Genomic DNA, 24,032 nt, shown 5'->3' with positions numbered 1-24,032 from the left:
ATAAAGGCATGAATAATGTTTAGGTGCCTGTAGTTGATGATCTCTTGAATGGAGACCTCCATCTGTCAGTCCTTACATCACCACATTAATAATGTTGATTTAGTTTCTTTTGCTTTTGATTTTAAGGCATCACGATGGACAATTTCATCTCACAATTTTTGAGACCAGAGTGCTCCTCGACTTTCCATTCTTAGGCCACAATGGGACTTTTGTTTACCTGATTTGCATGGCCGAGTGCTTTCTTCCAAATTGAAACCATTCTGTTGACGGGGCCGGGTGTCGTCTTTGTTGACGTGAGTCAGGAGTTTTGTGGGAATACACCTAGTTTGTGTCCTGATACCGCATGTTTATGTTGACGGGTATGAAAACAACATCCAGCCTAAATAAAGAACTCAAGATGATGTAGAAGACCCTCGAAATGCTTAAATAAATGCCACATCGACTTCCACACGGAGAGCCAGGATGCTTTCGACCTAATTCCCAATCCCGTAAATGTCGACACACATACAAATCACTCACAGACTGGCCTGCACCGAGAGATAAATGGACAGGGAGAAATAAAGATAGGGGGCAATCTCTGGAAAATCAATTCTGACCTTCAGCATGTTTAGAGTAGAGGTCAAACCGAAGGATTGCTTGATTACCAAACAGGACCCTGCTGATAGAGAAATATTTTGTCACAACCATGCTTATTATCTACAGGACATTATTTTTTGCTTATTTTTATGGCGAATGGTTTTAAACCACTGCTTATCATGGTTGAGAGTGCTACACTAAAGGCACAATTAAATTATAATGTCCAGCTATTTAATAAATGAATATGTAACGGACAAGTGAAAATCTGTTAAGTACAAATGAACATGATGATAATTTACTCATCCTCATGCCATTCCAATCTCTCTTGAATTTCTTCTGTGGAACATAAAGAAACGATTTTTCAAACAGTGTTTTTTTTTTTTTTTGTGTGTGTGAGTGTGTGCATGCGACAAGTCAGTGGGGTCCAAAACAATGTTATTATTTTAAAATAACACATCATATATATATATAAAAAAAAATGAAGTCTTTTTAAGGTTTTTGACCATATGAGGGTGAGTAAACATAATTTTCAGTTTTGGGTGAGCTATCCCTTTAATAAGTCAGTCAGTAAGAACTAGGGGTGTAACAATATGCAAAAATCACGGTTCTGTACGTACTTCGGTTTTAAAGTCACGGTTCGGTTCATTTTCGGTACAGTAAGGGAAAGAAATGCAAACATTAAACTGCAGGTTGTTTATTACTGTAAACTTTTTTTTAACAATTTGAATAATAAAATACTGCTGCAAAGTTCTCCACTAAATAAAATACTCTGTCTCAAACCAATATCATATAATATAATGAAAAATATAAATAAATATTATTACAGTGCTGCATTACCAATCCCAGCTTGTAGGCCTGCTCATATTAAAAAATATATATATATAACTTTTCCAAAGTGTAAAGTGCAGCATCAACAGTTTCGGTTTTTAGACCTGCTCCGATTTCGTTATTGCGTTGGACCGATCGGAATTAAGAGCAAAGGTCTGTATAAATGCCGACGGGAGCTGCGTTTGAATTACAATCATTTTTTTCCTAGTTGTAGTGATGTTCACAATCGCGTGATGCCATTTGAAAACCTTAGGCTGGTGACACACTGGCATATTGCACCTGTCAAACATAGTCTATTTTGCCGTCAATACTGTTGACGGTGTCCTTTATCAGTAGGCTTTATATTTATGCTCAACATGAAGTGTAGATATTGTTGTCGTGAAGACAAGATCCTGGTCTGTCGGTGCCTCTGCGGCCTCCCTCTATGTCACCTACAGTAGCAGCAGTACGCCAGCGCCGCGTCAGGTACGATTCTGGTGTGTAAAGACACAGAAAACGCGAAGCAGCCGTCACGCAACTTCGGAACGCGCACAAAATATTGCATTCGCACAGTGCATACACACGTGCACCGTACCGAAAGCCCTGTACCGAAACGGTCCGGTACGAATACACGTACCGTTACACCCCTAATAAGAACCATCCTCCATATGGCCAAGCTCTTATTGTATCTATCCTCTGGTTTTTATCTAAAATCTCAGCTGCTAGCTTTCCATTCTCTATCCCCCTGGAAGCCTTGCTGCAGTGTCAGTCATCAGCAGACTGGTCAGTGGGCAGCTGCGTCTCTGAGGAAGAATGTGCACACGCTCTCACCGTCTCCCATGTTCTTCTGTTGCATAATAATTTATTTAGCGATACTGACAAGATTCAGTGTTTTTCAAAGACCTAATGCTGGCAGAAAGCAGTCCATCACATCTGATCTGTCTGCAATTTATGAACGAGGATTGATTGTGAGCAGAGGACATCTTGCCAGGGCACATTTTATAACAAAGTGGGGGGAAGAAATCATAAGTATAGACCTATAAAAGAGGAAAAATGACTAACCTGGTTTTAAAATGGTTTCTGTGCGAAATCCATTTAAAGGGGGTAATATGATGTTGCTAAAAAATCATTATTTTGTGTATTTGGTGTAATACAATGCGTTTATGTGGTTTGTGCGTTTATGTGCCCAACTTCATAGAAACAGCCTTTGTGCCATAGACTCATTGTAGGTTACTGGTTCAGGAAACAGTCTTCATCTTCTATAAAATGCGCTGCACACATCTGTATATTTGGGTTGAACTGTTCTGGAACAGTGTTGTAAATAGTTTAACCACTGGTTTCTAGTTGTGTCCTCTTTTTGAAGGCCAAACAGTAGTTTCGCTTTCACAATGAAACACACAGCGTCTCCAGGATATGGCAGCGGTGGCAACAGCGAGAATAATAGTTACGCCTTCTTTCTTTGTGTGATTATTTGGGCAGTGTTATGGAAATCTTCCCACATCATGACGTAGACATGTGGGGGCGTGTTAGGAGGGCGTGGTTGACTCTTTTATAAAGAGTCTCTTTGGATTTGAGACTTGCACCAAGAGCTTGTAACACTCCAAAGAGAAAGGAAAAATTTAAATCACATCATGTGACCCCTTTAAATAAATGTCTATTTTGCCCAAACCCCATGTACTAGTTTCTGGTTGATTAAAGCAAAGGCTGAAACTCATTCAATATTCTGGGCTTATCGGCTACAAGCACTCCAGGCGCTCAACACTGATTAATTGTTCCGCTGCTCCTATAAACCTTGACACACACATCCATGATAATCCACCTGAAATGCAGAAATATCTGACTGCTTTTATTGTGTGTGTGTGTGTGTTAAAATAATAACCCCATGAATGTGTGCGATGACTCTTCCAATACCATAATAACTGATGAAAGTTGACGTGCGATTAGATGGCTTGCTATCCTTGCCAATTCTGAGTTTTGTTTTGAATTATGTATGCAAAAAACCCCCCAAAAAAACGAAATGGTAAAGGTAAAAAAAAAAATAATAAAAAAAATAATAATAATAATAATAATGTCACTGGCTACTATCGATACATCTCATTTGTCTGTGACAACTGTGGTCTAAAAGGCAAACAGGCTACAAATAAGGTGGCACTTTGAATGTAGGTTGAAAGGACTACTTGTGTGTACAGTTCAATCACTGATTAAAAATACCTCTTTTGAAGCGAAATAATTTTACCTCATATTGGTGACCCAGTGTATTTATAAAGCAATGAGACTTGTGTTCAGTAACAGTTCAGACATGTTGCATTAATATTAATTTTGTTGAGTTACAGGTGTGATCAAATCAATTATAATATATATTATAATAATAATAATAACTATGACTGTTTGTTTATTTTGCAGGACTCTCTGGTAACCCTGCTGATTTGGAAAAGCGTCACGCAGCGTTCGGTAAAAACTTCATCCCCCCCAAGAAGCCCAAGACCTTTCTGCAATTGGTATGGGAGGCCCTGCAGGATGTCACCCTCATTATTCTGGAGGTGGCAGCCATTATTTCTCTCGGCCTGTCCTTCTACCACCCACAGGGGGAAGGCAACGACAGTAAGTAGTGGCTTTAAACAGAGTTTTTACAAAGTCATTTCAATATTGTTTGAATTATTTTCCCACTCTCAAACTACCCATTTGAAGCGCATGCCTTTTTTGTACTGTCCAGAAAGCAGTCTAGTGCTTTTCATTTTAATTCCGACTTTATTAATGACTCAACATTTTGGCATCTTATGTTTTAATAACGGCCTCATTTGGGACTTTTTTTTCAAACGCACCGCTCTGGATGCCGTAGAATTTAAATTTGGCTGTGACTGCAGACTTTTCCTATTACCCATATGACACAAACCAGAAGGTTGACCTTAGACAGTCAAGTTCTCCAGGAGGAAATTAGGTCAATGAAGTGTAAATGTGTGATAAAAGATGTTTCTGGCAAGAGGAAAGAGGAGACTTTTTTTTTTTTTTTTTTTTTTGTATGAAACTGTTTGAAGGTCACGTTTAGTTTAGTGACTTTCTCTTGGTGTTTTTATGTAATTCCAGGCTGTGGCCAAGCATCTGGGGGTGTTGAGGATGAGGGCGAGGCCCAGGCAGGCTGGATCGAAGGTGCTGCCATCTTGTTCTCAGTCATTATCGTGGTGCTGGTGACCGCCTTCAATGATTGGAGTAAAGAAAAGCAGTTCCGTGGGCTGCAGAGCCGCATCGAGCAGGAACAGAAGTTCACCGTCATCCGCAAGGGTCAGGTTATCCAGATCCCAGTGGCTGAAATCGTTGTGGGAGATATTGCACAAATCAAATACGGTGAGAGTTCATGTCTGAGAACAGAGGAAATACAGTGTAAACCTATTGATTTATCTCGACAGTGTGACGGAACTAGATGTGACATGTCACTGTATCCAGCGATCTCTGTATCCATATTAGAGTTTTATGAGTGCTGTGGCATTTAGTTTCTCCCCCCCCCCAGAACCCTTTGCCTTTTTATTAAACCTAAGAGGCGAGTTCATATGACAGATCATATGTGACTACCAGTCTTAGCTGAGACACAAAGCATGGCTCATGACTCATGCTTACCGGCTTGCGTGAGTCACTGCGCTACTGCTCATGGTGCCTGCAACGTGGGCGACGCGTGGGGTGTCCAAGAGCCACAGGAGATATCTGTTGTCATGGTCGCCAAATCAGCCTCTGCTCCTCTCCTCTTTCCGAATTGCTGAATGTGTCTTTCTCTTTCTCTGTCTCCAAGTCATCCCACAGTCATTCACCACCCCATGTTCTTTTCCATCAGGTGACCTTCTCCCAGCTGATGGTATCTTGATCCAGGGTAACGACCTGAAGATTGATGAAAGCTCTCTGACTGGGGAGTCTGATCAGGTCCGCAAATCTCTGGAGAAGGACCCCATGCTCCTTTCTGGTGAGATAGATTGTCTTTTTTCCTTGGTTACATTCCCTTCTTAACTTCTGTTGTAGGGCGTAAAAGGAGCCACAATCTCGGATTAAATATATATTCTTTTAAAAGTGACGACACAATTTTTAAAGCCAAAGAATTTAAATGTACATAATTAAGTTATTTCAAATAACTTTTAGACCCCACTTCAGTGGTATAGACATGAAGGCTTTACTTTTTTCTTTCTTTTTTTGAAGCCACTCAGCTGCTTTGCTTCTGTTTGAAGCATTGTCATTTAGAAAGTAAGCAGTCATTTAGCACATGCTTTCTTTCAAAGCAACTTACAGTTTACTACAGAAACAATCCCCCCTAGAGCAGCCTTGGTGTTAAGTGCCTTGCTCAAGCACACAGACCTTATTTAGGTGTGACAATACTATTTCTGGGTCCAAGACTGCTTCATCTTAAATGGGAATTCTCTCTCAAAAGCTGTTGATGAGCACTATTGATATATAGCACACCTTTAAGCTTTAAAACTCATGTACAGTCTCTGAGGTCTTGGTATCCCAAACACCAATATCGTAATGAATCAGAAAAGATGAATCACTCTCTGCAAGCTGAGATTTTTGTTATTGAGATGAAGGTTAGGATCATGTTTTATTCGGTAGCACTACAGTACAAAGTTAATATATTTTAGCACTGTTTGTTGCTTGCTTTTGGGATTCAGAAGAGCATTTAGAACTGGAAAAAACATTGAATCGTGATGTCCAATTTAATACCTAACTTTAGTTTTAGCGCCTAGTCTACCTTGCTACTGTCATATACAGTATATACAGTATATAAATGAATGAATGAATTGTATTGAAGTGTATTAATATTAATCAAATAGTTGTACTGATTAGAAAATACTAGACCACTCACTGAGTTTAATTGGCTTTATTTCTGATTTGGCTCAAAGAATTTTGAAAAAAATTACTTAATTGAAGCTGGCAATTGCAATTAATTTAGTTACGGTCAGTTTTTATGATAGTTATTGCTATGATATTAAAATTGCTATCAAGAAAAATTAAATTCCACTTATATGATGATGATGATGATGGGACTGTTGACTGGTATCATCACGACCATTCCTATGGCTTTCTCTCAGGAACTCATGTGATGGAGGGATCTGGCCGAATGGTGGTCTCTGCTGTTGGTTTGAATTCTCAAACTGGAATCATTTTCACCCTCTTGGGCGCCGGCGGTGAGGATGAGGAGAAGAAGGTGAAGAAAGGTGAGAAATGAACATACTTGCATTCTCATTTGGATAATTCCCTCTCTCTTTGAGTAAACAGTCTACCTCTCTAGTTGGGAGGTTACCTACCATCAGCCTGCCAAAGGTAAGAGCTGTTCACATGATTTGCTAAATTGTCTTCCTCCCCCAAAGCTACCGCTGCTCTAAAATCCTCTTCCAAGGTTTAAATCTGACTTGTATTTGTGGAATGATCACAGTATGTCAGTGGAGACATACAGAGTCACTTTCCGTGGTACTAACCCTTTTATCTTAGTTTTTATTTCATATTGTTTTTGTAAAAAAAAAATCTGTTAGTTTAAGCTAAATTTGAGCTAGTTATTTCTAATTGGCTAAACATATTAAAAAATGTTTTCATAAATGTTACATGCATAACACTGAAATGATCATGATAATTTGAACAGTCAAGCTTGTCGTATTATATCACCGCCAATTTTGTCTGCAGTATGTCCCTACTGCATGCACTAGCTCTCCTGGTCCTCCAGGGTATGTCCAAAAAAAAAAAAAAACCAAACATCTACCGTCAGCTCACAATGTCTTTCACGTTTCTGTTTGTTGGGTTACCACATTATTCAGTAGTCAGACTGGTCTAAATGGTTTCCTCTCTCACTGCCTTAATAGCTAAAAGAACAGCTCTAAAACTTGGAATATTTTTATATTCATTATTATAATGACAATTAAGTCATTGTCTTTTAGTTAGATAATTGCTGTAATTATCCCTTTCCCCTCTTGTTCAAAAGTATAGTTCTGTTGAATGCTTTTGCCAAAGGAAATTGAGAGAACTGCCTTTTGGTTTTAGCCAAATCCTGTTGGCATTATCATAGTTCATGATGGAAGCGAACAAAAATTGGACATTTTTAGAAACCGCTAAATTGTAAAGAGGTTTTGTCAGCTGTATGCCACAGTCAAAAACAATGACAGAGCCGTCAGTGTACCCTGCATAAAGCCCCTCCAGTCCTTGTCTTTTTCTATAGATGACACATCCAATCCCACGTATACTCATGTAATGTATTGTTACTTATCTAGTTTTTATTCTTTTGTTGTTGTGTTTCTTTCTTTTCTTCTTCTGTCTTTGGTTTTTTTACTTTGAGCCATGTTATATCAGCCCTCCGCCCTCTCTCTCTCGTTTTAAACAGGTAAAAAACAAGGACCCCCTGAAAATCGCAACAAAGGTAACCTTTCCCACTCCCTCTCCCCCTCCCCCCTCCCCATTCAGCAGCAAGTCTCGGAGTCTCGTGTCAGTCCCACTCACTCACTTGCTCACTTTCTCTCTGTCTTTCACGCTGTTGCTTACCCCTTCCTGCTGAGCCCGGGGGAGCTTCTCGCCTCGCTTTACCTATCAAAGGGTGCAACTCTCACCTGCTGGAAACGGCACTAAGCAGCCAGAAGACTTTGCAATTCTGCAGCTCCTCTTTATACAGAGCTTGTCAGTCGATTTCAATAACTGCGATGAATCTAAAATTAATTTCAAAAAAAAATTTTTTACGCCATTCTTGTACTTTTTCTGAAATATATATTTTTTTTAATTTTTTTAATTTTTTTTTATTACTTATGTTTTCTTAGTGTAGTGTAGTCAGCGTTCACTTCTTCTTTTTTATATATATGCCATAGTGAGAGATGCATTGCAACAATTAAAGAGAACGTTTTTAAGTCTAGACAAGTCAAAGACTGTGACTAGAGTAGCTGATGGTTGGACAGTTAGTCGACCATCCTTGCATAAAACATTGTTTAATGTCATATGTGAATGTTTACAATGGCAACCTGAATGATTGCATGTATAATTTTTTTTTTTTCTTTTTTTGTAGATACAAATTTTGACTAATGTGACATTTAGATGCCTCTCCTTTTCAGAAGGCAACTATCTCTCTGTGCTTGGCTGGGCCATCTGTGAACATTTGTACTGTGTTTCAGAGTCTGCCCACTCTGCCCTGGCTGACCCCAACAACCCCTTCCCCAACCCCACCCCCTGTAGCGCTCAGGGACTGAGCATCTGCTCCAGACAGAGCTGCTCATTTTGTCTGCACAGATCTCCTTCCTTTTGCCCTTGGTCTCAAACACACAAGCTGGTATTGGTTTAACACAGAGTGTATGTGAAGGCAATGTCTTCCCCTAGTTTTTAAGTGTTAGCCAACAAGCTATTTTAGAAGATTTAATCATGCTCAGGGCTAGTTCTATGGTATTGTCATGTTTTCACACACTAATCGATTCTGGATGGATAAAATTAAGTCCAACCCTTAATTTTTTTTTTTTTTTTTTAAATGTATTGTCCTTTTTGCACTCTGAAATGCATAGCAAGAACAGTGTGTTGCGAACTGGGTCTCACGTTGACTTATTTATTGTTTATATGCATCCATGAGCTTTTGTACAGATGCACATTGCCCAGTACAATGTGTTCCTCGCTTCATAGATGTTTTATGATGTGAATGTAATGCTTAGGGGCGTGGCTTATGTGGGAGTTGCACCCTTGCAAAATGGACCGGCTGTGGATTGTTGTTGTTGTCCGTTCCTTTACTTTAGCTCTTTGTTTTTCTCACTGTTGCTTCTTTCTAGGGTGTGGCTCAGGACTTCATGCTGTCTCGTACACTCTTCTCTTGGTCAAAATTTGACCTTTTCTTTCTCCTTTAACCTCTTTCTCTGGTACCGCACTCTATCTTTTGGGAGCGGAAAAATAAACCAGAATATCTCTGATCTTTTTTGTCTTCCTCTTGGTCCTTGTTTTTCTCGTGGTGGTTGTATTTCTGGCTGTTTGGACCGTTTTTTCTGTTTTTAAGTTGATTGTAAATCACTCTCTTGTTCGTCGTGCGTGCCTCTGTTCATATTGTCAGTCAGACAGTCAGTCCGTCCATCAATCTCCGATTCATGTGTGGTCGTTCTGGTCAGCTCTGTCAGTTCTGGTCAGTTGTTTGTTGTGACTGGTGGTCAGGTAGGCTCTTGAACTGTTTCTCAAACTCCACTACTACAAAGTTTCAGCCTGTTGCACACCACGTTTGAGATGATACATAGGCTAACTGCAAAATGAAAATGACTTGGCCTCCTTGTATCTTTTAAAATGGAGACTTAATGGGAATTGGGGGTGAGGGATCAATGTCTATCCACAGCAAAGTGGCTGAATTGGATCTTCGACTCCATTAAGTTTCTATTTCAGTGGGAAATTGGGTAATATAATATGTCATTTTATCCCTGCAAGTAGCATAATTGAATTAAAACTATCAAAGTTCCCAACATTTCTTTTAACTAGCAGCTGGTTTGCCTTGATAATGTCTTTTTTCGACGAATGTATAGTTCCCTTATGTCTATTTCAGTTTGGTGCAGTTAATTGTAGTACAATATTGCACAAGTCCAGTAAGTTGTTTTAAAGTGAGTTGAACATCAACAGATGCAATCTCCCGAGCAACAACCATAAGAGAAATAAAAGGTAAATTTAATTTAAACTAATCAGATAATAAAATAGAGAAGATATTTTCATTGCTATTTGAGGTTTACACACCTAATAGTTTATTTTATATTTCTAATGGTATTATAAAGGGGTAGCTCATTGTTCAGTGCCAATGGCAACGTCTTGTGTGCTGTTTGGGTCTTATTTAATTCACCATGCCCACCTTAACCTGCCGAGGAATGGCTCTGTGAATTTAAAGTTTCCTCTTTAGCAGCCCAGATTCACTCAAGCAAAGTCTCACTAACATTAAACAAGTGCTTCTGATATGGTTCTTCTGTATAACTCTCTAGGAACCCACTGTATGACTTGCCCTTTAGCTGTTACTGAACTGCCCATTCTCTCCCCTCTTCCCTTTTTCCCCCATTCCCCCTGCCTCTCATCTCCCTCCATTCTTTTTTGGCATGTTCCTTCCTTGTTCCCATAACCACTCCTTAAAAATCAACCTCCACAGCTAAGACCCAGGATGGCATTGCTCTGGAGATCCAACCGCTGAAGAGCGAGGAAGGTGTGGAGTCAGAGGAGAAGGAGGAGAAAGAAGAAAAAGAGAAAAAGAAGGTCAACGTCACCAAGAAAGAAAAGTCTGTTCTTCAGAGCAAGCTGACCAGGCTAGCTGTTCAGATTGGAAAAGCAGGTAAGAAAACTGCACAACTGAGCGTCATTGGTGCCCAATAAACTTATATTCCATATACCATCTCTGTAATGGTTAAATATCACTTTCCCAAGAGTTTTTCATGCTTTGATTTTGTCGTTGATATTTTGTTGCTTTTAAAAGTATAAAAAGCAATGTTAAAGTTTATAGTTTTGAGTCTGTTTTTCCCCTGTGAATTTGTTTTCTAAAACTGATTCACATTTGATATTGATTGATTCACATTTTGAATCTACTAGAGAGCTGTTAGGCTGAAATTATTCTTCTTAATATATGTTGTGAAATTTAATGACTTAAAAGGCCTCCAAGATACAGTATTATCTCGATTATAATATCTCTATTTTGTATACATTTTTTTTTAAACCGAGAAATCAAGAGAACTTCGTAAAACATGTTTCAAATGATTTGTAGCTACATCAGATGACTCTAAAGCCGAGTTCAGACTGCACTTTTTTCAAAGTAGTCGGGTCACTGTTCTTTTCACACTGCATGACTATCTTGGCCAGCATTCAGTCACTGCTGTGTTCACACTGCACGATGGATCGGCGACAGAAGGTTTCACACTGCATGACTTTACAATAGGAAGAATCGCCAACAACTGTCTGGCACGCAAACTACGTTTCACAACCAAACACGCGTGATTTGACAAGGAAACAACGCGATATCACGTGTGCAAGACCGAAGTTCTCACGTGAGACTGGGATTATAATTAAAAATGGTAGCCCGCAAGAAGCTTGCAATACAAATTGCCTGTGCGCTGATTTGCAGCGAAAACAAAAAAAAAGAAAAGAATAATATGAAGGAGGAAATGTTTGGGGAGATGCGAGGATATTGTGGTTTGTAACTCCTCCCCGAACTCCCCGCTGCTCTGTATCTTGCTCTCTCATTGGCTGTCGGTCATCGCCAATGTAGTTTTCAGTCAGAACACTTTTCACACAGCATGATTTTGAATCGCCGACTGTTCCAGATATTTAGCATGGCAAATATCTCACGGGCGTCGGCGACTCGTCGGCGATATTCTCAGATCGCGTCTTTGCTCATTCACACTGTGTGATTGTCACTCGTGTGAACGAGCACCGATTTGCCTTTGATTTCGGGCATTTGTCGGCGATTTCTCAAAACCTGTCGGCGAGCCAAAAACTGGGCTAAAATCGTGCAGTCTGAACTCTGCTTAAGATGACTGCCATATTTGCCATAGCAAACAAAGTGCAGCTTTAAAGCAAAACATTTATACTAATTAGCCATGTGTTCAAAAGCACATTAATTTCTTTAGACGTCATTTCCGTAAATTAGTTATTTTGGTTCCCAAGGTTTATTTTACTTACTGCTTAAAGAAACCGTGTCAACCAGAATGGAAACAGGCTTGTCCCTTTGGGCTGTGTTTCACCTAATTATCCTACTTCCTAGAGTTACCCAATCAAATAACATTCAGATGGAGCACATCAGGACACTGCTGTTGCTGTTATAAACTCATGTCAGGAGTCTTTGTTTCCCTCTGTGCCGTATTGGTTTTAAAAACCCCTCTCCTCTGGCAGGTCTCATCATGTCTGCGATGACCGTCATCATCCTCATCCTGTACTTTGTCATTCAAACGTTTGGTATCGAGGGCCGTGAGTGGACCGCAGAGTGCACTCCAATCTACATTCAATACTTTGTGAAGTTTTTAATTATTGGTGTGACCGTGCTTGTGGTAGCCGTGCCTGAGGGGCTGCCTCTAGCTGTCACTATCTCTCTGGCTTATTCCGTCAAGGTGAGAGCCTCTGGGTTAGTTTGGCAACTCAAACCTGTAATTTGTTAATGTCTTGATGGTGTCCAGATGAGTATAAGTCAGTAAATGTCACTTGATTGTTTACATTTGTGCTAATCTAATCTTTGCACACACTAAAGCACACTCCTTTCCCCAAGTATAACCACATTCATTTCTGTTTTCCTCAACAGAAAATGATGAAAGACAACAACCTAGTAAGGCACCTGGATGCCTGTGAGACCATGGGTAATGCCACAGCCATCTGCTCTGACAAAACTGGAACGCTGACTATGAATCGCATGACGGTGGTGCAGGCTTACATAGGTGACACACACTATAAAAGCATTCCTGAACCAGAGGCCATTAATCCAGAGACTCTGGAGCTACTGGTGAACAGCATCTCCATAAACTCAGCCTACACTACCAAGATCCTGGTAAGAATTAGCCATACGCAAATGAGATAGCGATGAATAAATTATTTGTTTAGTTATGTTTATTTATTAATTATAGGGTTGTCAAATTAGAATTTGATGTATCGTGAAGCAAGTTGTATTACTTGGTGGGTTGTCTTAAACGTGGTGCACACAAACACAGTGCCCATAGACATTATTCTGCATGTGTACATTCTGAACCAGGGTTATTACCGTTAACTAACACTATAGTAGTCAACATTTGAATCGGATCAAAAACGGGTTTTGTTTTGATTTTAGGACAGCTTTGATGAAAGGTTTTGATCCACTTCAAATGTTGACTACTGTACTTTGACAATATGTAATGTGTATTTTTTAACTTTTCTTACCTGTTATTTATGATTTATCTTTCTTTCCCATAGCCTTCAGAGAAGGAGGGAGGTCTGCCAAGGCCTGTGGGTAATAAGACAGAATGTGCCCTTCTTGGTCTGGTGTTGGACCTGAAGAGAGACTATCAGCCTATTAGAGATGAAGTTCCTGAGGAAAATCTTTATAAGGTTTACACGTTCAACTCCGCCCGAAAGAGCATGAGTACCGTACTAAAGAACACCAGTGGTCCCGGCTTCCGAATGTACAGCAAGGGCGCCTCTGAGATTGTCCTGCGCAAGTATGCTAAATGAATTCTCAAGCTCTTAAAGGGTTCATATCTTAAGAAATACAATTTTACTTCATCTTTGTTTAGAGATAAAGGAGTTTGATATACTGGTAAACATAACTTTCAGTCCAAAAAGACTGCAGTAAGAATGAGTTCTGAAGTTTTTGGTTTTCTGATGTCACAAACCTGAAGCATTAATGGGGGTTCTTCTTAAAGGTACATCAGCTAAAAAATAAAAATATTAATCGAGGTGAAGGGAATAAGTTAATAGAAAAAAAGATATGATCCCCTTTTTCAATTTCTCGTCTGTTTTCTCATTTGTTGCATCTTACTCCTTTAAAGCAAAATGTAGTTTTGAGTGGTTATAAAAATCTTCTCTTTTCCGTCAGGTGTTCATATATCCTTGATGCTTCAGGCCAGTCACGTGTCTTCAAGGCCAAAGATCGGGATGAGATGGTGCGGAAAGTGATCGAGCCAATGGCCTGTGACGGGTTAAGGACCATTTGCGTAGCCATGAGGGACTTCACAACAGAGCCAGACTGGGACAACGAGGCTGACATTCTGAATGACCTGACCTGCATCTGTGTTGTGGGCATTGAAGACCCTGTTCGTCCTGAGGTGAGTGAAATTGTCCAATTTGCTCATTGCTAATTGTCCATAGTGCCAAAATTACATGCTTCACATGGGCTGGAGATTTGTATACTTCAGACCTCCGTTCATAATGACACATGACAAGCATTAGGGGGTGGGGCAACCTGCCACATTTCGTGTAATGAAATTGTATTGAATGTGATTATCATGTGATGATGGATTATTTGCAGAGTGTCAAGCACTATGTGAAAGTGTGGACTGGAATAGCCTTATTGGTGAAAGGACAAACTGACCTAAATCCACTAAAGGTGGTAAAATAAGTACATGACAGGTGATTGTGCTGTTTTTGATTATGATATTGGATCAGTACAGAATTGACGTAAGTTTCCCTCCAATCAGGTGGCATATTTAATTCTATAATGGAATGCATAACTGATCTTTAGGTTCAAAATGATTCATGCAGGCTTTTTTGAGTGGTAAGATTCATTTTATCTTCTACTGTGAGATTTAAAAATCATCCTTTCTGTATGTCCACAACATATATATATATATATATATTCTGTTAAGAATGTCGTTTTTGCATCATTATGAGTGGATCAAGGGGAATAAAAAGAATAGCTGGTAAATTTTAACCTGGGATTTTTAGGGAATTTACCATGAAAAAGTCACAGTCATGAAAGCTGACAAACTTAAAAAGGTCAAGGAAATTTCTTTCCAGTTGCTGTGATTGTAAAGATTTCATAGCGATTTTTGTGATTTTATATTAGATTATATTTTAAAGACCTTATTGAGTAATCATAAACCAACTGAAAAAGTCCTGGAAATGTTAATGTAAATTAATTGGTGTGTTGAAAATATTGCTGCTTGCTGAATCAGTTGTCATCTTCTTTCCATTTACAATACAGTCAGACACTCTGTTTTTAACCCAGTCTTAAATAGTCTGACTTTCATAGTTGCTTCTCTAACAATAACCTCACTTTGATCTAATAAAAAAAGCCTAAGTCTTATGTTTGAGTTGATGACTAGGGCAATGTTATATTATAGCATGACAGTGGCACTAGATCATTTACAGCTTTGAAATGAAGTCGTGGAGCCATGTGGGAGTAATAAGATGGGTTTGAATCTTTTTGTCCTAGTGAAAATGACTCTTGCACTTATGATCAGGGCCATCTGTAGATTAAGTTTATTTCTGCTGTCACAGGCAAGGCAAGAGTCAAGTCTTAATGCACTCACTAGTTTCTTTGAATCATGCATCATGTTTTTTGCATGTATCACTTGTGCAGCGTCTCTGTCCATGGAAACACTGGGAGGTTTTTAATTATCTATAAATAAATGAGCTTATTGGTTCTAATTACGGGTATGGTGTGATTCATTGCAAGACTGAGTGTGGATAATTACATAGGACTCCAGCATACACACACAAACCTCTGGATCCAGCCCCTTCATGTGTTAGGTCATCTCGGTACCCCTTACCGCTTAACACACACCACAAGCTGACAGGATGCCACACCAAGAGCGATTGCAATGTCCTCATCTCTCACTGATCTCAGGCCAGCAATGACACTGAGGAAGAAATTTGTCTTGTTAAATAATTTAATAAACAACTGCTCCTGATGAGCATTAAACGATTCACTACAAGAATTCGATCAAAATCAATTGTTCGTGAATCAGACTACACTAGTCATGCATTTTTTTTTCATTCAAGTTAAGATGAAGTGAAAAACATCTCCAGATTCAGCACCAGAGTAGATATGGATTTGGTAGTGGCTGTTAGGCTGCTCAACATGCTTTTTATGAAGCCAAATAATGGTCTTTCTGTTCTTCCCATGTGTAGGTTCCTGATGCTATTTCTAAATGTCAGCGAGCAGGCATCACTGTCCGTATGGTCACTGGAGACAACATCAACACAGCCCGTGCCATTGCCACCAAATGTGGAATCCTGCTGCCTGGAGAGGATTTTATCTGCCTGGAGGGCAAAGACTTCAACCAGCAGATTCGCAATGACAAGGGAGAGGTAAAGAGTTACAGAGCTTTATCTGCAGATGTCTGAAGTCAACATGGAAAGTGCTTATTTCAGCGTTGCCTTTATCTTTAGGTTGAACAAGAGCGTCTGGACAAGGTCTGGCCCAAATTGCGTGTTCTGGCTCGTTCCTCCCCAACAGACAAACACACTCTGGTTAAAGGTAAGATCCTTACCAATGGTTGGGTGAGCTTCTAGTCCGCTCTTCCACTGATAAACAAAGTGTTTGAAACCCCACTGGAGGGGAGCTGGTGTCTTCTAACATTGTTATGAGGCCTATGTCAAATATCTTTTGGTTAGTTCTTGTGTTGTTGTCTTTTAGGCATCATTGATAGCACCGTTGGAGAGACTAGACAGGTGGTGGCTGTGACTGGAGATGGCACTAATGATGGGCCTGCCCTTAAAAAAGCAGATGTTGGCTTTGCTATGGTAAATCATGCCCCCCGCCCCCATTATCATACCACTGATGTTTTTCTTACAAATACTGGTTTTATCCAAGCATATTGTGCATATACTCAAAATTTTTGATCGGCTGTTTTAGACCACTAGGTTTTGCTATTAAAATGACTGTTTTGTCTTTTTATTGCGAGAGACAGTTGCCGGATGAGTGTCTGGCTCGTTCGATGAGGTTTTGGCAGCCAGTGATATACTGTAGCATAAATTGCTTTATCCACAGAGGTTGTGAGCTAATCCCTGCCCAGTATCTCTTGCCGAGCCAGAATGCCTCAGGGCATCATCGCAACATGCTGCACTAGCTGATAAGTGGTTGACCTCTGCTTGTTGCTCAAATGACTCCACAACTTAAGCAAGGATATAATTAATGTGCTTTTATAAATGCATTTTATATGTAGTGAACTGTATATCGTCTTAAGTCTAAGAGTGTCTGTTTCAAAAGCAGTTGGTGGTGCATCTGTGCTAACTGCCGACTGAAGGACATTAGGTTAGGATGAGGGCTGGTATAGTAAATTATTACAGAAATAGACACCATGAAGCTGTAAAAAATATGGTTTAATTTGGGTCATCAATTTACTGTGCTGTTTACACCCACACAACTGCCACTTTGGTCATATCTCTGAAAATTAATTCAGCTTAAATGTCTTCATACAAAACAAATCCTAAGCCAAGAAAAAGCCCAGTTAATATTATGTTGTGTTTTTCTCTCTTTCATCTTTCATTTTAACAAGAACCATTCCACTCTCAAGAATGAACCTGCATCTGAAGTTATTCATGATGTAGACTGCTCTGATATTTATTAAGTTGCTTTCTTTGTCTTACAGGGTATTGCAGGTACAGATGTTGCAAAGGAGGCCTCTGACATCATTCTAACTGATGACAACTTCACCAGTATTGTCAAAGCTGTGATGTGGGGGCGTAATGTCTACGACAGTATCTCCAAGTTTCTGCAGTTTCAGTTGACTGTCAATGTAGTGGCTGTGATTGTTGCTTTCACTGGAGCATGCATCACACAGGTAAATTTACATCATTTGACTTAACTTCCTGGGACTCAGCATGTAGGTTTATGTTGTCTTATAATTGTTATTAATTATAATAGTGTTTTGAAATAAGAAGTATGAATCTTGAGGGGAGGATATCTAATAAAAATGTTCACATTTTGACAGTTTTGCTATTTCACATTCTGGTTTGGTCCTATGTAGAGCACATCCAGTAATTTATCAAATTCAAAATTCAGGCAAGATGCTACAGGTAAAAAAAAAAAAAGTACTTTGAATACGGTGTCCTCTTTAAGTTAAATATTAAGACTTCAGCATAAGTAGTCTCCGAGAAATTACCACTACAGAAGACAAAAATAAATTGCTGGGTTTCAAGAGTATAAACACAAGAGTATTTGGTAGTTAAGCATGGCATTGTGGGAGAGTTCATGTGCCATAATAACAGAACTCTACAAGCCAAGTATTTTATTGTGTATTTACAGAAACATTCTGAGGCCATTTAGTGCTGGTGCCAGGCTTTGGATAATATGGGTCCAGCTAGACTTGTTGTGTCCCTGGCTAACAACATTAAGTATGACAATACTGTAGTAATCTTTCTGTGGAGTCTCACTTCAGTTTGTTTTGTCTGCAGGACTCTCCACTTAAAGCTGTTCAGATGTTGTGGGTAAATCTGATTATGGACACACTGGCATCTTTGGCTCTGGCAACAGAACCCCCAACAGAAGCGCTCCTGCTGAGGAGACCTTATGGACGAGACAAGCCACTCATTTCCAGGACTATGATGAAGAACATCTTGGGTCATGCGGTTTACCAACTTATTATCACATTTACTCTTCTCTTTGCTGGTAAGAGGATTCTGAATTCATAAAAAAAAAAAAAAAATTGACGTCACATACAGCCAAGTTTTGTGACCCATACTCAGAATTTGTGCTCTGCATTTAACCCATCCAAAGTGCACACACCCAGAGCAGTGGGCAGCCATTTAGGAATCAAACTCTCTAACCACTAGGCCACAAGTTCCCCCTTCATGATGAAGTCCAAATGAATTTGGTTCAATAATAATAATTATTATTTAATTTTATGGCACTTTAAACTATAGTGAAAACTCATCAAACTTTGCATGCGGGAAGGGCCTATTGCTGATTGCATTTTGTGTATGGGATGTATGGTTGCTTAGCAACTAGTATTTATATTTGCAATATTCAAAGCATTAGAATTTACCTCAAGCACCCGAAAGTTTTACCATGAATTGTCAGTACTGGATATTTTAGAGAAAAACCTTCAAAAACCTCTTGTCTCATCTCAAATGGATCTGAGGGTTTGTCTCTCTTGACATGACTTGTATACAATGCTTATTTGCTAAATTGATATATTATTTTAATAAAATATACATTTGAGTTTTTGTGAATCTAGAAGTAAAAATTTTAGACCCTTATTGCAACTCTGTAGGCTCTGACGTTAAATGTTGTCCATGCCATAATTAAAGCTAAAAACTCACTGCCTTGCTTTTTTTTTATTTCCCTATTTTAATAGTTAAAGGTCTCCATCCCAACTCAAATTTTCACAGAGAAAACTTGACAGTTTTGGGCCAAATATCTGTAAATCCTAGTCTTTGCTCCCTGCAGTGCAATAGATCACATCACAGATTACCTAAAGCATATACAAGTGAAGAACCATGTTCCCATGTTGTACAATGGTTTAAAAAAGTTTAGTAAGTTGATCACAAATTTACAGTGTCCCTGGGTTAAGGAACAGCTGTACAGAAGACCCCATTCAGCAGAGTTTGAATACTCTGTCTTAGTGGACAGTACACTTGTATTTAAGCTTGTATTTATTGAGATCAGTGTTCCTCCTTACATGCAATACTATTACATTTTGAAATAGATATTAAACTTTCACATGATACCTTTACGGACACCATTTTTCTCTGCCCAAAGGTGAGAAGTTGTTCAAAATTGATAGTGGCCGCAATGCTCCTCTGCACTCCCTGCCATCTGAACACTACACCATAATCTTCAACGTCTTCGTAATGATGCAGCTTTTCAATGAGATTAATGCCCGCAAGATCCACGGAGAAAGGAACGTGTTTGAGGGAATTTACAGGAACCCCATTTTCTGCAGCGTTGTTCTGGGAACCTTTGCTCTGCAGGTATAAAATTAAATGAAATTAAATGTAGCAAATATACATTACATAAAATTGTCATCTGTCACAATGTCTTTGAGTATATGACTATATGATTTTTATAAAATGGGATAGTTTTGGCTTGTTCAAAAGCTGTAAAAAGAAAATGTTCGTATGTGAAATTATGTCACTTTGCGTGTCAACTGAATAGTTTATTAATGTGCTAAGTTTCTGCTTAGATAAGGTTAGACGCGTTTCCACAAATAGGCTACAAAGCTGGAATGAAGCCTTTTAATAAAAAAGTAAAAAAAATCCCCAACAAATGGTTATGTAAAGTTGCTGTTTGTCACCCTCAAGATACAGACATTTGATGCATTATAGTGTTAGGTTGCATAACTGAACTGATAATTGTCTGAAAATCTTTCTTTTTGTGTTCAAATTATTTTTTACGTAACTGACATAAAGACAATGGAAACCATTATAACTAACTTGTTATACTAGTCTGGGTAGTTTATGCAACCAGCCACTGATGTGTTTTAAGCAAGATACTTTCCAAGCAATGTTAATTTTATGTCAGATAATAGTGAACTCCTCTAATGACCTTTAAATTCCTTAAATTGCCAATCATTTATCAGGTTGCTGTTGCTACTGTACTATAAAAGTCTAATCCACCCAAGGCCATTTGTTGCAGCTATTTTCACTACAGCTACACGGTTTTAAATTAACCCAAACAACACCCCTTAACTATGTTGAAATTGCTGTATCTCAAGTCTCTTGTGGCTTATTTCTTTGCAGTATAGCAGGACTAATGGAATACACCTTTTTACAGATAGTCATAGTGCAGTTTGGAGGGAAGCCGTTCTCTTGCACGGCCCTCACTATCGATCAGTGGCTCTGGTGTATCTTCATAGGAGTTGGTGAGCTGCTCTGGGGCCAGGTAAGGCAAATCCTTACAGTATGTTATTGTTCATCACTAATCAGTACCTCAAAACAACGAATTAGTTAAATGAGCGCATTTACAAATGACAAGGTGAGAAAGAGCGGGATCTACAAGCTTCGAAGTGGGGAAATAAAGAAAACATCACTGCAGAATGCACATGCGTGGGTGATGTGGAACATCTTTAGTTCTCTCTTCAATCCCACATGGAGGGCAGGGGAGGGGGAGGTGAAGCCATGTATGATTTCAAACCTGTGGGAGGGGACGAGGGAGGCTGGCAGACACAACTCCAGAGAGCAGTTGCCACCATCTCAAAGTTCAGCTCAGAAAAAGGACGGACAGCTGTGAGCTTTATAATCAGCACAAGGTCGGTCCTCTGCCTCTATACATCCATGCTTATGGTACATTTAAAACTATGTATGCAGGACTGATGCATCAAGTTAGGGTCATCAAAAGGCTGGGGACGTTATCAAGTACGGATAAAGCCTTTAGAGCTGCAAGCCGTCTGCTGCTCCTGGCAGCTGCATCACACATAAGCCATTTCCTACTGGGTTTCTCAGATGGTGTTTGTGCATGTGAGCATTTATTGTGCGTGTACACACGTGCAGCCTCACAAACCAGATACTGGGAACTTAAACGTGGAGGAGAAACAGTGTGCATTCTATCCACTCCATATTAAGTTGTCTCAGTGATGTGCAGAAATAACTACCATAGGTGGTTGATAATGTGGTTGATGATGGCATATATATATATATATATATATATATATATATATATATATATATATATATATATATATATATATATATATATATATTTCTCTTTATTTATTCCTTCCCTTTCTAGTGTGTAGGCTCAGTGTATTGAAATTTGAAATACAAAACTTTTGTAACAATGTATGTTTTTACTGTCACTTCATCAGTTTCATTCAGAATTCCACATTCTCAGCATCCTGTTCTCGGAAAGCCATTCACAATCACAACCACTGTGCTAATGACTATTTGATGAGCTACAGTTGCCATCACTTGACCCCATTTCCCCCCTCTCTTTTCATTCTCCAGTTCATCTCTGCCATCCCCACACACCACCTCAAGTTCCTGAAAGAGGCTGGCCATGGCATCCCCAAAGAGGACATTGCCCAGGAGCAGCTAACCGAAGGTGCGGATGCAATTGACCTTGCTGAGATGGAGATGCGCAGGGGACAGATCCTATGGTTCAGAGGTCTCAACCGCATCCAGACTCAGGCAAGCTACTCTTTACTTCTTCCTTCTTCCTTCCTGCCTCTTCCAGCAGGTGTGCCAGGAGAGAGTAGAAATGACTTGAATACAACAGCAGTGACCTATACACAACTCTGCCACTGTAGACGTTGTTTGGAGAAAATGTCTTTGCTCTTTGGCAGCTTACTGATTAAATGTGTGGTTTATTAATATTTTTGATCTATTTTGATCCATTGTCAATTTGTTTAACAGTTGCTTTGCTACTTTGTTTCTTCACTTTAAATGGTATCAGAATTTGTTAAAGAAAAATGTCAAGCAGATCCTCAATTTATAATCGTAATTATATTTTTATAGTTTTATTCCTTTTGTAATATTTTGTAAATTATGTATAGAGCGATAGATTTGAAAAACTTACATTAAATTATCTTAGATAAAAGAATATGATCTGTGGGAGTAATGTATTCAATCTATTATCATCAGAATTTTCTGATGAATGCAATCCTTTCTAGTATTTCATTGGTTTGCTTTTAATTGGTTTTGAGCAACAAATACATATTTTATTTACAGCTCCAAACAGCATGTGCGTTGCTGAAAGTGGCATTATTAGTGAACATTCTAGATAGCCGGTGGCTCTTTTTGTGTAGACATCACCCTAGTGGCCTTCAAGCATCTCCATGGGTTCATTTGTGGAAAAGCATCTCCCTTAAGACTAAACAAAGACTTGTGAGCTGCTTAGGTCTCCCAGGTTGAAAAGCAGTATGTGCCCTGGAGATGACGCTCTTGAAATGCCAGTGGGGCAACCCATGTCTCTCTGACTATATGCACAACCTGCCTAGAGATAACTAGGGACTGTACAGCAAAATTTGCTCTCTTTCAACAGAAGAAACGACTGGGAACAGACTTTTTTTTTTTTTAAAGCTCTGTAGAAGGAGGCCGTGTGGGAGGACCTCCTTTCACTTTCCATTGCCTTCATACATGACAGTGTTGCAGCTCACAAACAATGAGTGGATTCAGTGAGAGGGTTCACAGATGTATTTATCTGGATCCTCCAGGAGTGTCTGTGTGTTGGTGGGCGATCTTTCTGAGAGGACGTTCTTTGCCTATTAAGAATGGTCTATAGCGAACACTATGGTAAACCCCCCACCATCAGTGTATTCCACAAGCCCTGATTTATCCCTGTAGATTTGCTTCCTGTCACTTCTGAAAACAACACATTCGTTTTAGTTTTTGTTTTCATTTTGTATCGTTAAGAAATGTGTAATTTGCCTTTCAGCAATGGGTTAAGTCACGGGGAATTCATGTTGGCATATGGGATCATCTTAAACCCTTTTCTGTTTTGTTCTCATTCTTTCTCCATTCTTTGTTACTGCTTTCATCATATCATTTGGGTTTTTGCAATCAATATTTTAGAGTAAAAGATCAATACGTTGATGTGTTAGTGAAAAAAAACAAGATTTGAAGTGTATGTTAACTGAAATGAACAGCCTACAAAGTGATGTTGAAAACATTTGGTTATCCCTTTATGTGATCGCCTCTTAACATGTTGCAAAAGCTGTTTTGAAGATAAGACAAAACATCTATTTTGATTTATCTTTTTAGTAGTCCATTATGTAATAGTTTGGGATCACTTATAGCATATCAGTAATTAAAAACAAGTAAAAAAATTTACATCATAATCTTTAATTTTGATTTTTTTTAACTTTTTTTTCAAGCCTCCTTATGAAAAGATTATTTTTATTTATTAGTTTAAGTTTTATGTTTGACAAAAAAAAAGCTATTTGCCAGTGACATTAAACTTAAATAAGTTATAAAAAAATGTGTATGTGTTTTTACATAGATTTTTACTAGACAAGACAAGTACAAGTATTTCTTTTTACCCAACTTTATTACATTTTATTTTAAATGATTCTAAACTATTCTAATATTCCCATATTAGCCTGATTGAAATGGTGTACTTTCATTTTCATTGCATTATCTTCTTTTGTCTTCTAAGTAAGTTAATTGGGCAGTAATGTGTGAAGGGGAGGGAGAGTTTTAATGTGTATGTGCCCTGGATATGTTCGGACCCCATGTAGTTTCAGATCACCGTCCCTGTTAATTCTGCCAGACTTTCCTCCAAGCCCAAATGAAAAAGAGGCCGAACAGTCTTCTCATCCTCCTCCTCTTTCCCTCCTCCCTCCCCTTCGCTCTTATTCCTGATCACGAGC

At 39.0% G+C, this 24,032-nt stretch overlaps 1 protein-coding gene across 4 annotated transcripts in view; it reads left to right on the top strand.

The window, feature by feature from the left end:
• Window positions 1-24,032, top strand: part of LOC132126291 (plasma membrane calcium-transporting ATPase 2-like) — a 91,200-nt gene that overhangs the window by 56,368 nt on the left and 10,800 nt on the right. For 2 of the 4 annotated variants that reach the window (XM_059537468.1, XM_059537469.1), the window contains exons 3-20: window positions 3,787-3,984; window positions 4,468-4,725; window positions 5,207-5,332; window positions 6,450-6,575; window positions 7,730-7,765; window positions 10,481-10,660; window positions 12,211-12,425; window positions 12,614-12,856; window positions 13,255-13,499; window positions 13,877-14,105; window positions 15,913-16,092; window positions 16,174-16,261; window positions 16,421-16,527; window positions 17,376-17,567; window positions 18,181-18,394; window positions 19,487-19,698; window positions 20,501-20,608; window positions 21,670-21,852. In XM_059537468.1, the coding sequence (XP_059393451.1) occupies window positions 3,787-3,984; window positions 4,468-4,725; window positions 5,207-5,332; window positions 6,450-6,575; window positions 7,730-7,765; window positions 10,481-10,660; window positions 12,211-12,425; window positions 12,614-12,856; window positions 13,255-13,499; window positions 13,877-14,105; window positions 15,913-16,092; window positions 16,174-16,261; window positions 16,421-16,527; window positions 17,376-17,567; window positions 18,181-18,394; window positions 19,487-19,698; window positions 20,501-20,608; window positions 21,670-21,852 (3,140 nt within the window). The remainder of the gene's footprint in view (window positions 1-3,786; window positions 3,985-4,467; window positions 4,726-5,206; window positions 5,333-6,449; window positions 6,576-7,729; window positions 7,766-10,480; window positions 10,661-12,210; window positions 12,426-12,613; window positions 12,857-13,254; window positions 13,500-13,876; window positions 14,106-15,912; window positions 16,093-16,173; window positions 16,262-16,420; window positions 16,528-17,375; window positions 17,568-18,180; window positions 18,395-19,486; window positions 19,699-20,500; window positions 20,609-21,669; window positions 21,853-24,032) is intronic. The other 2 variants (XM_059537470.1, XM_059537471.1) reach the window with 1 other exon arrangement.

This window comes from Carassius carassius, chromosome 44 (genome assembly GCF_963082965.1).
Source record: "Carassius carassius chromosome 44, fCarCar2.1, whole genome shotgun sequence".
Classification (NCBI taxonomy): domain Eukaryota; kingdom Metazoa; phylum Chordata; class Actinopteri; order Cypriniformes; family Cyprinidae; genus Carassius; species Carassius carassius.
The sequence above is the reverse complement of the archived record's forward strand: the minus strand, read 5'-3'. Positions and strand labels throughout refer to the sequence as shown.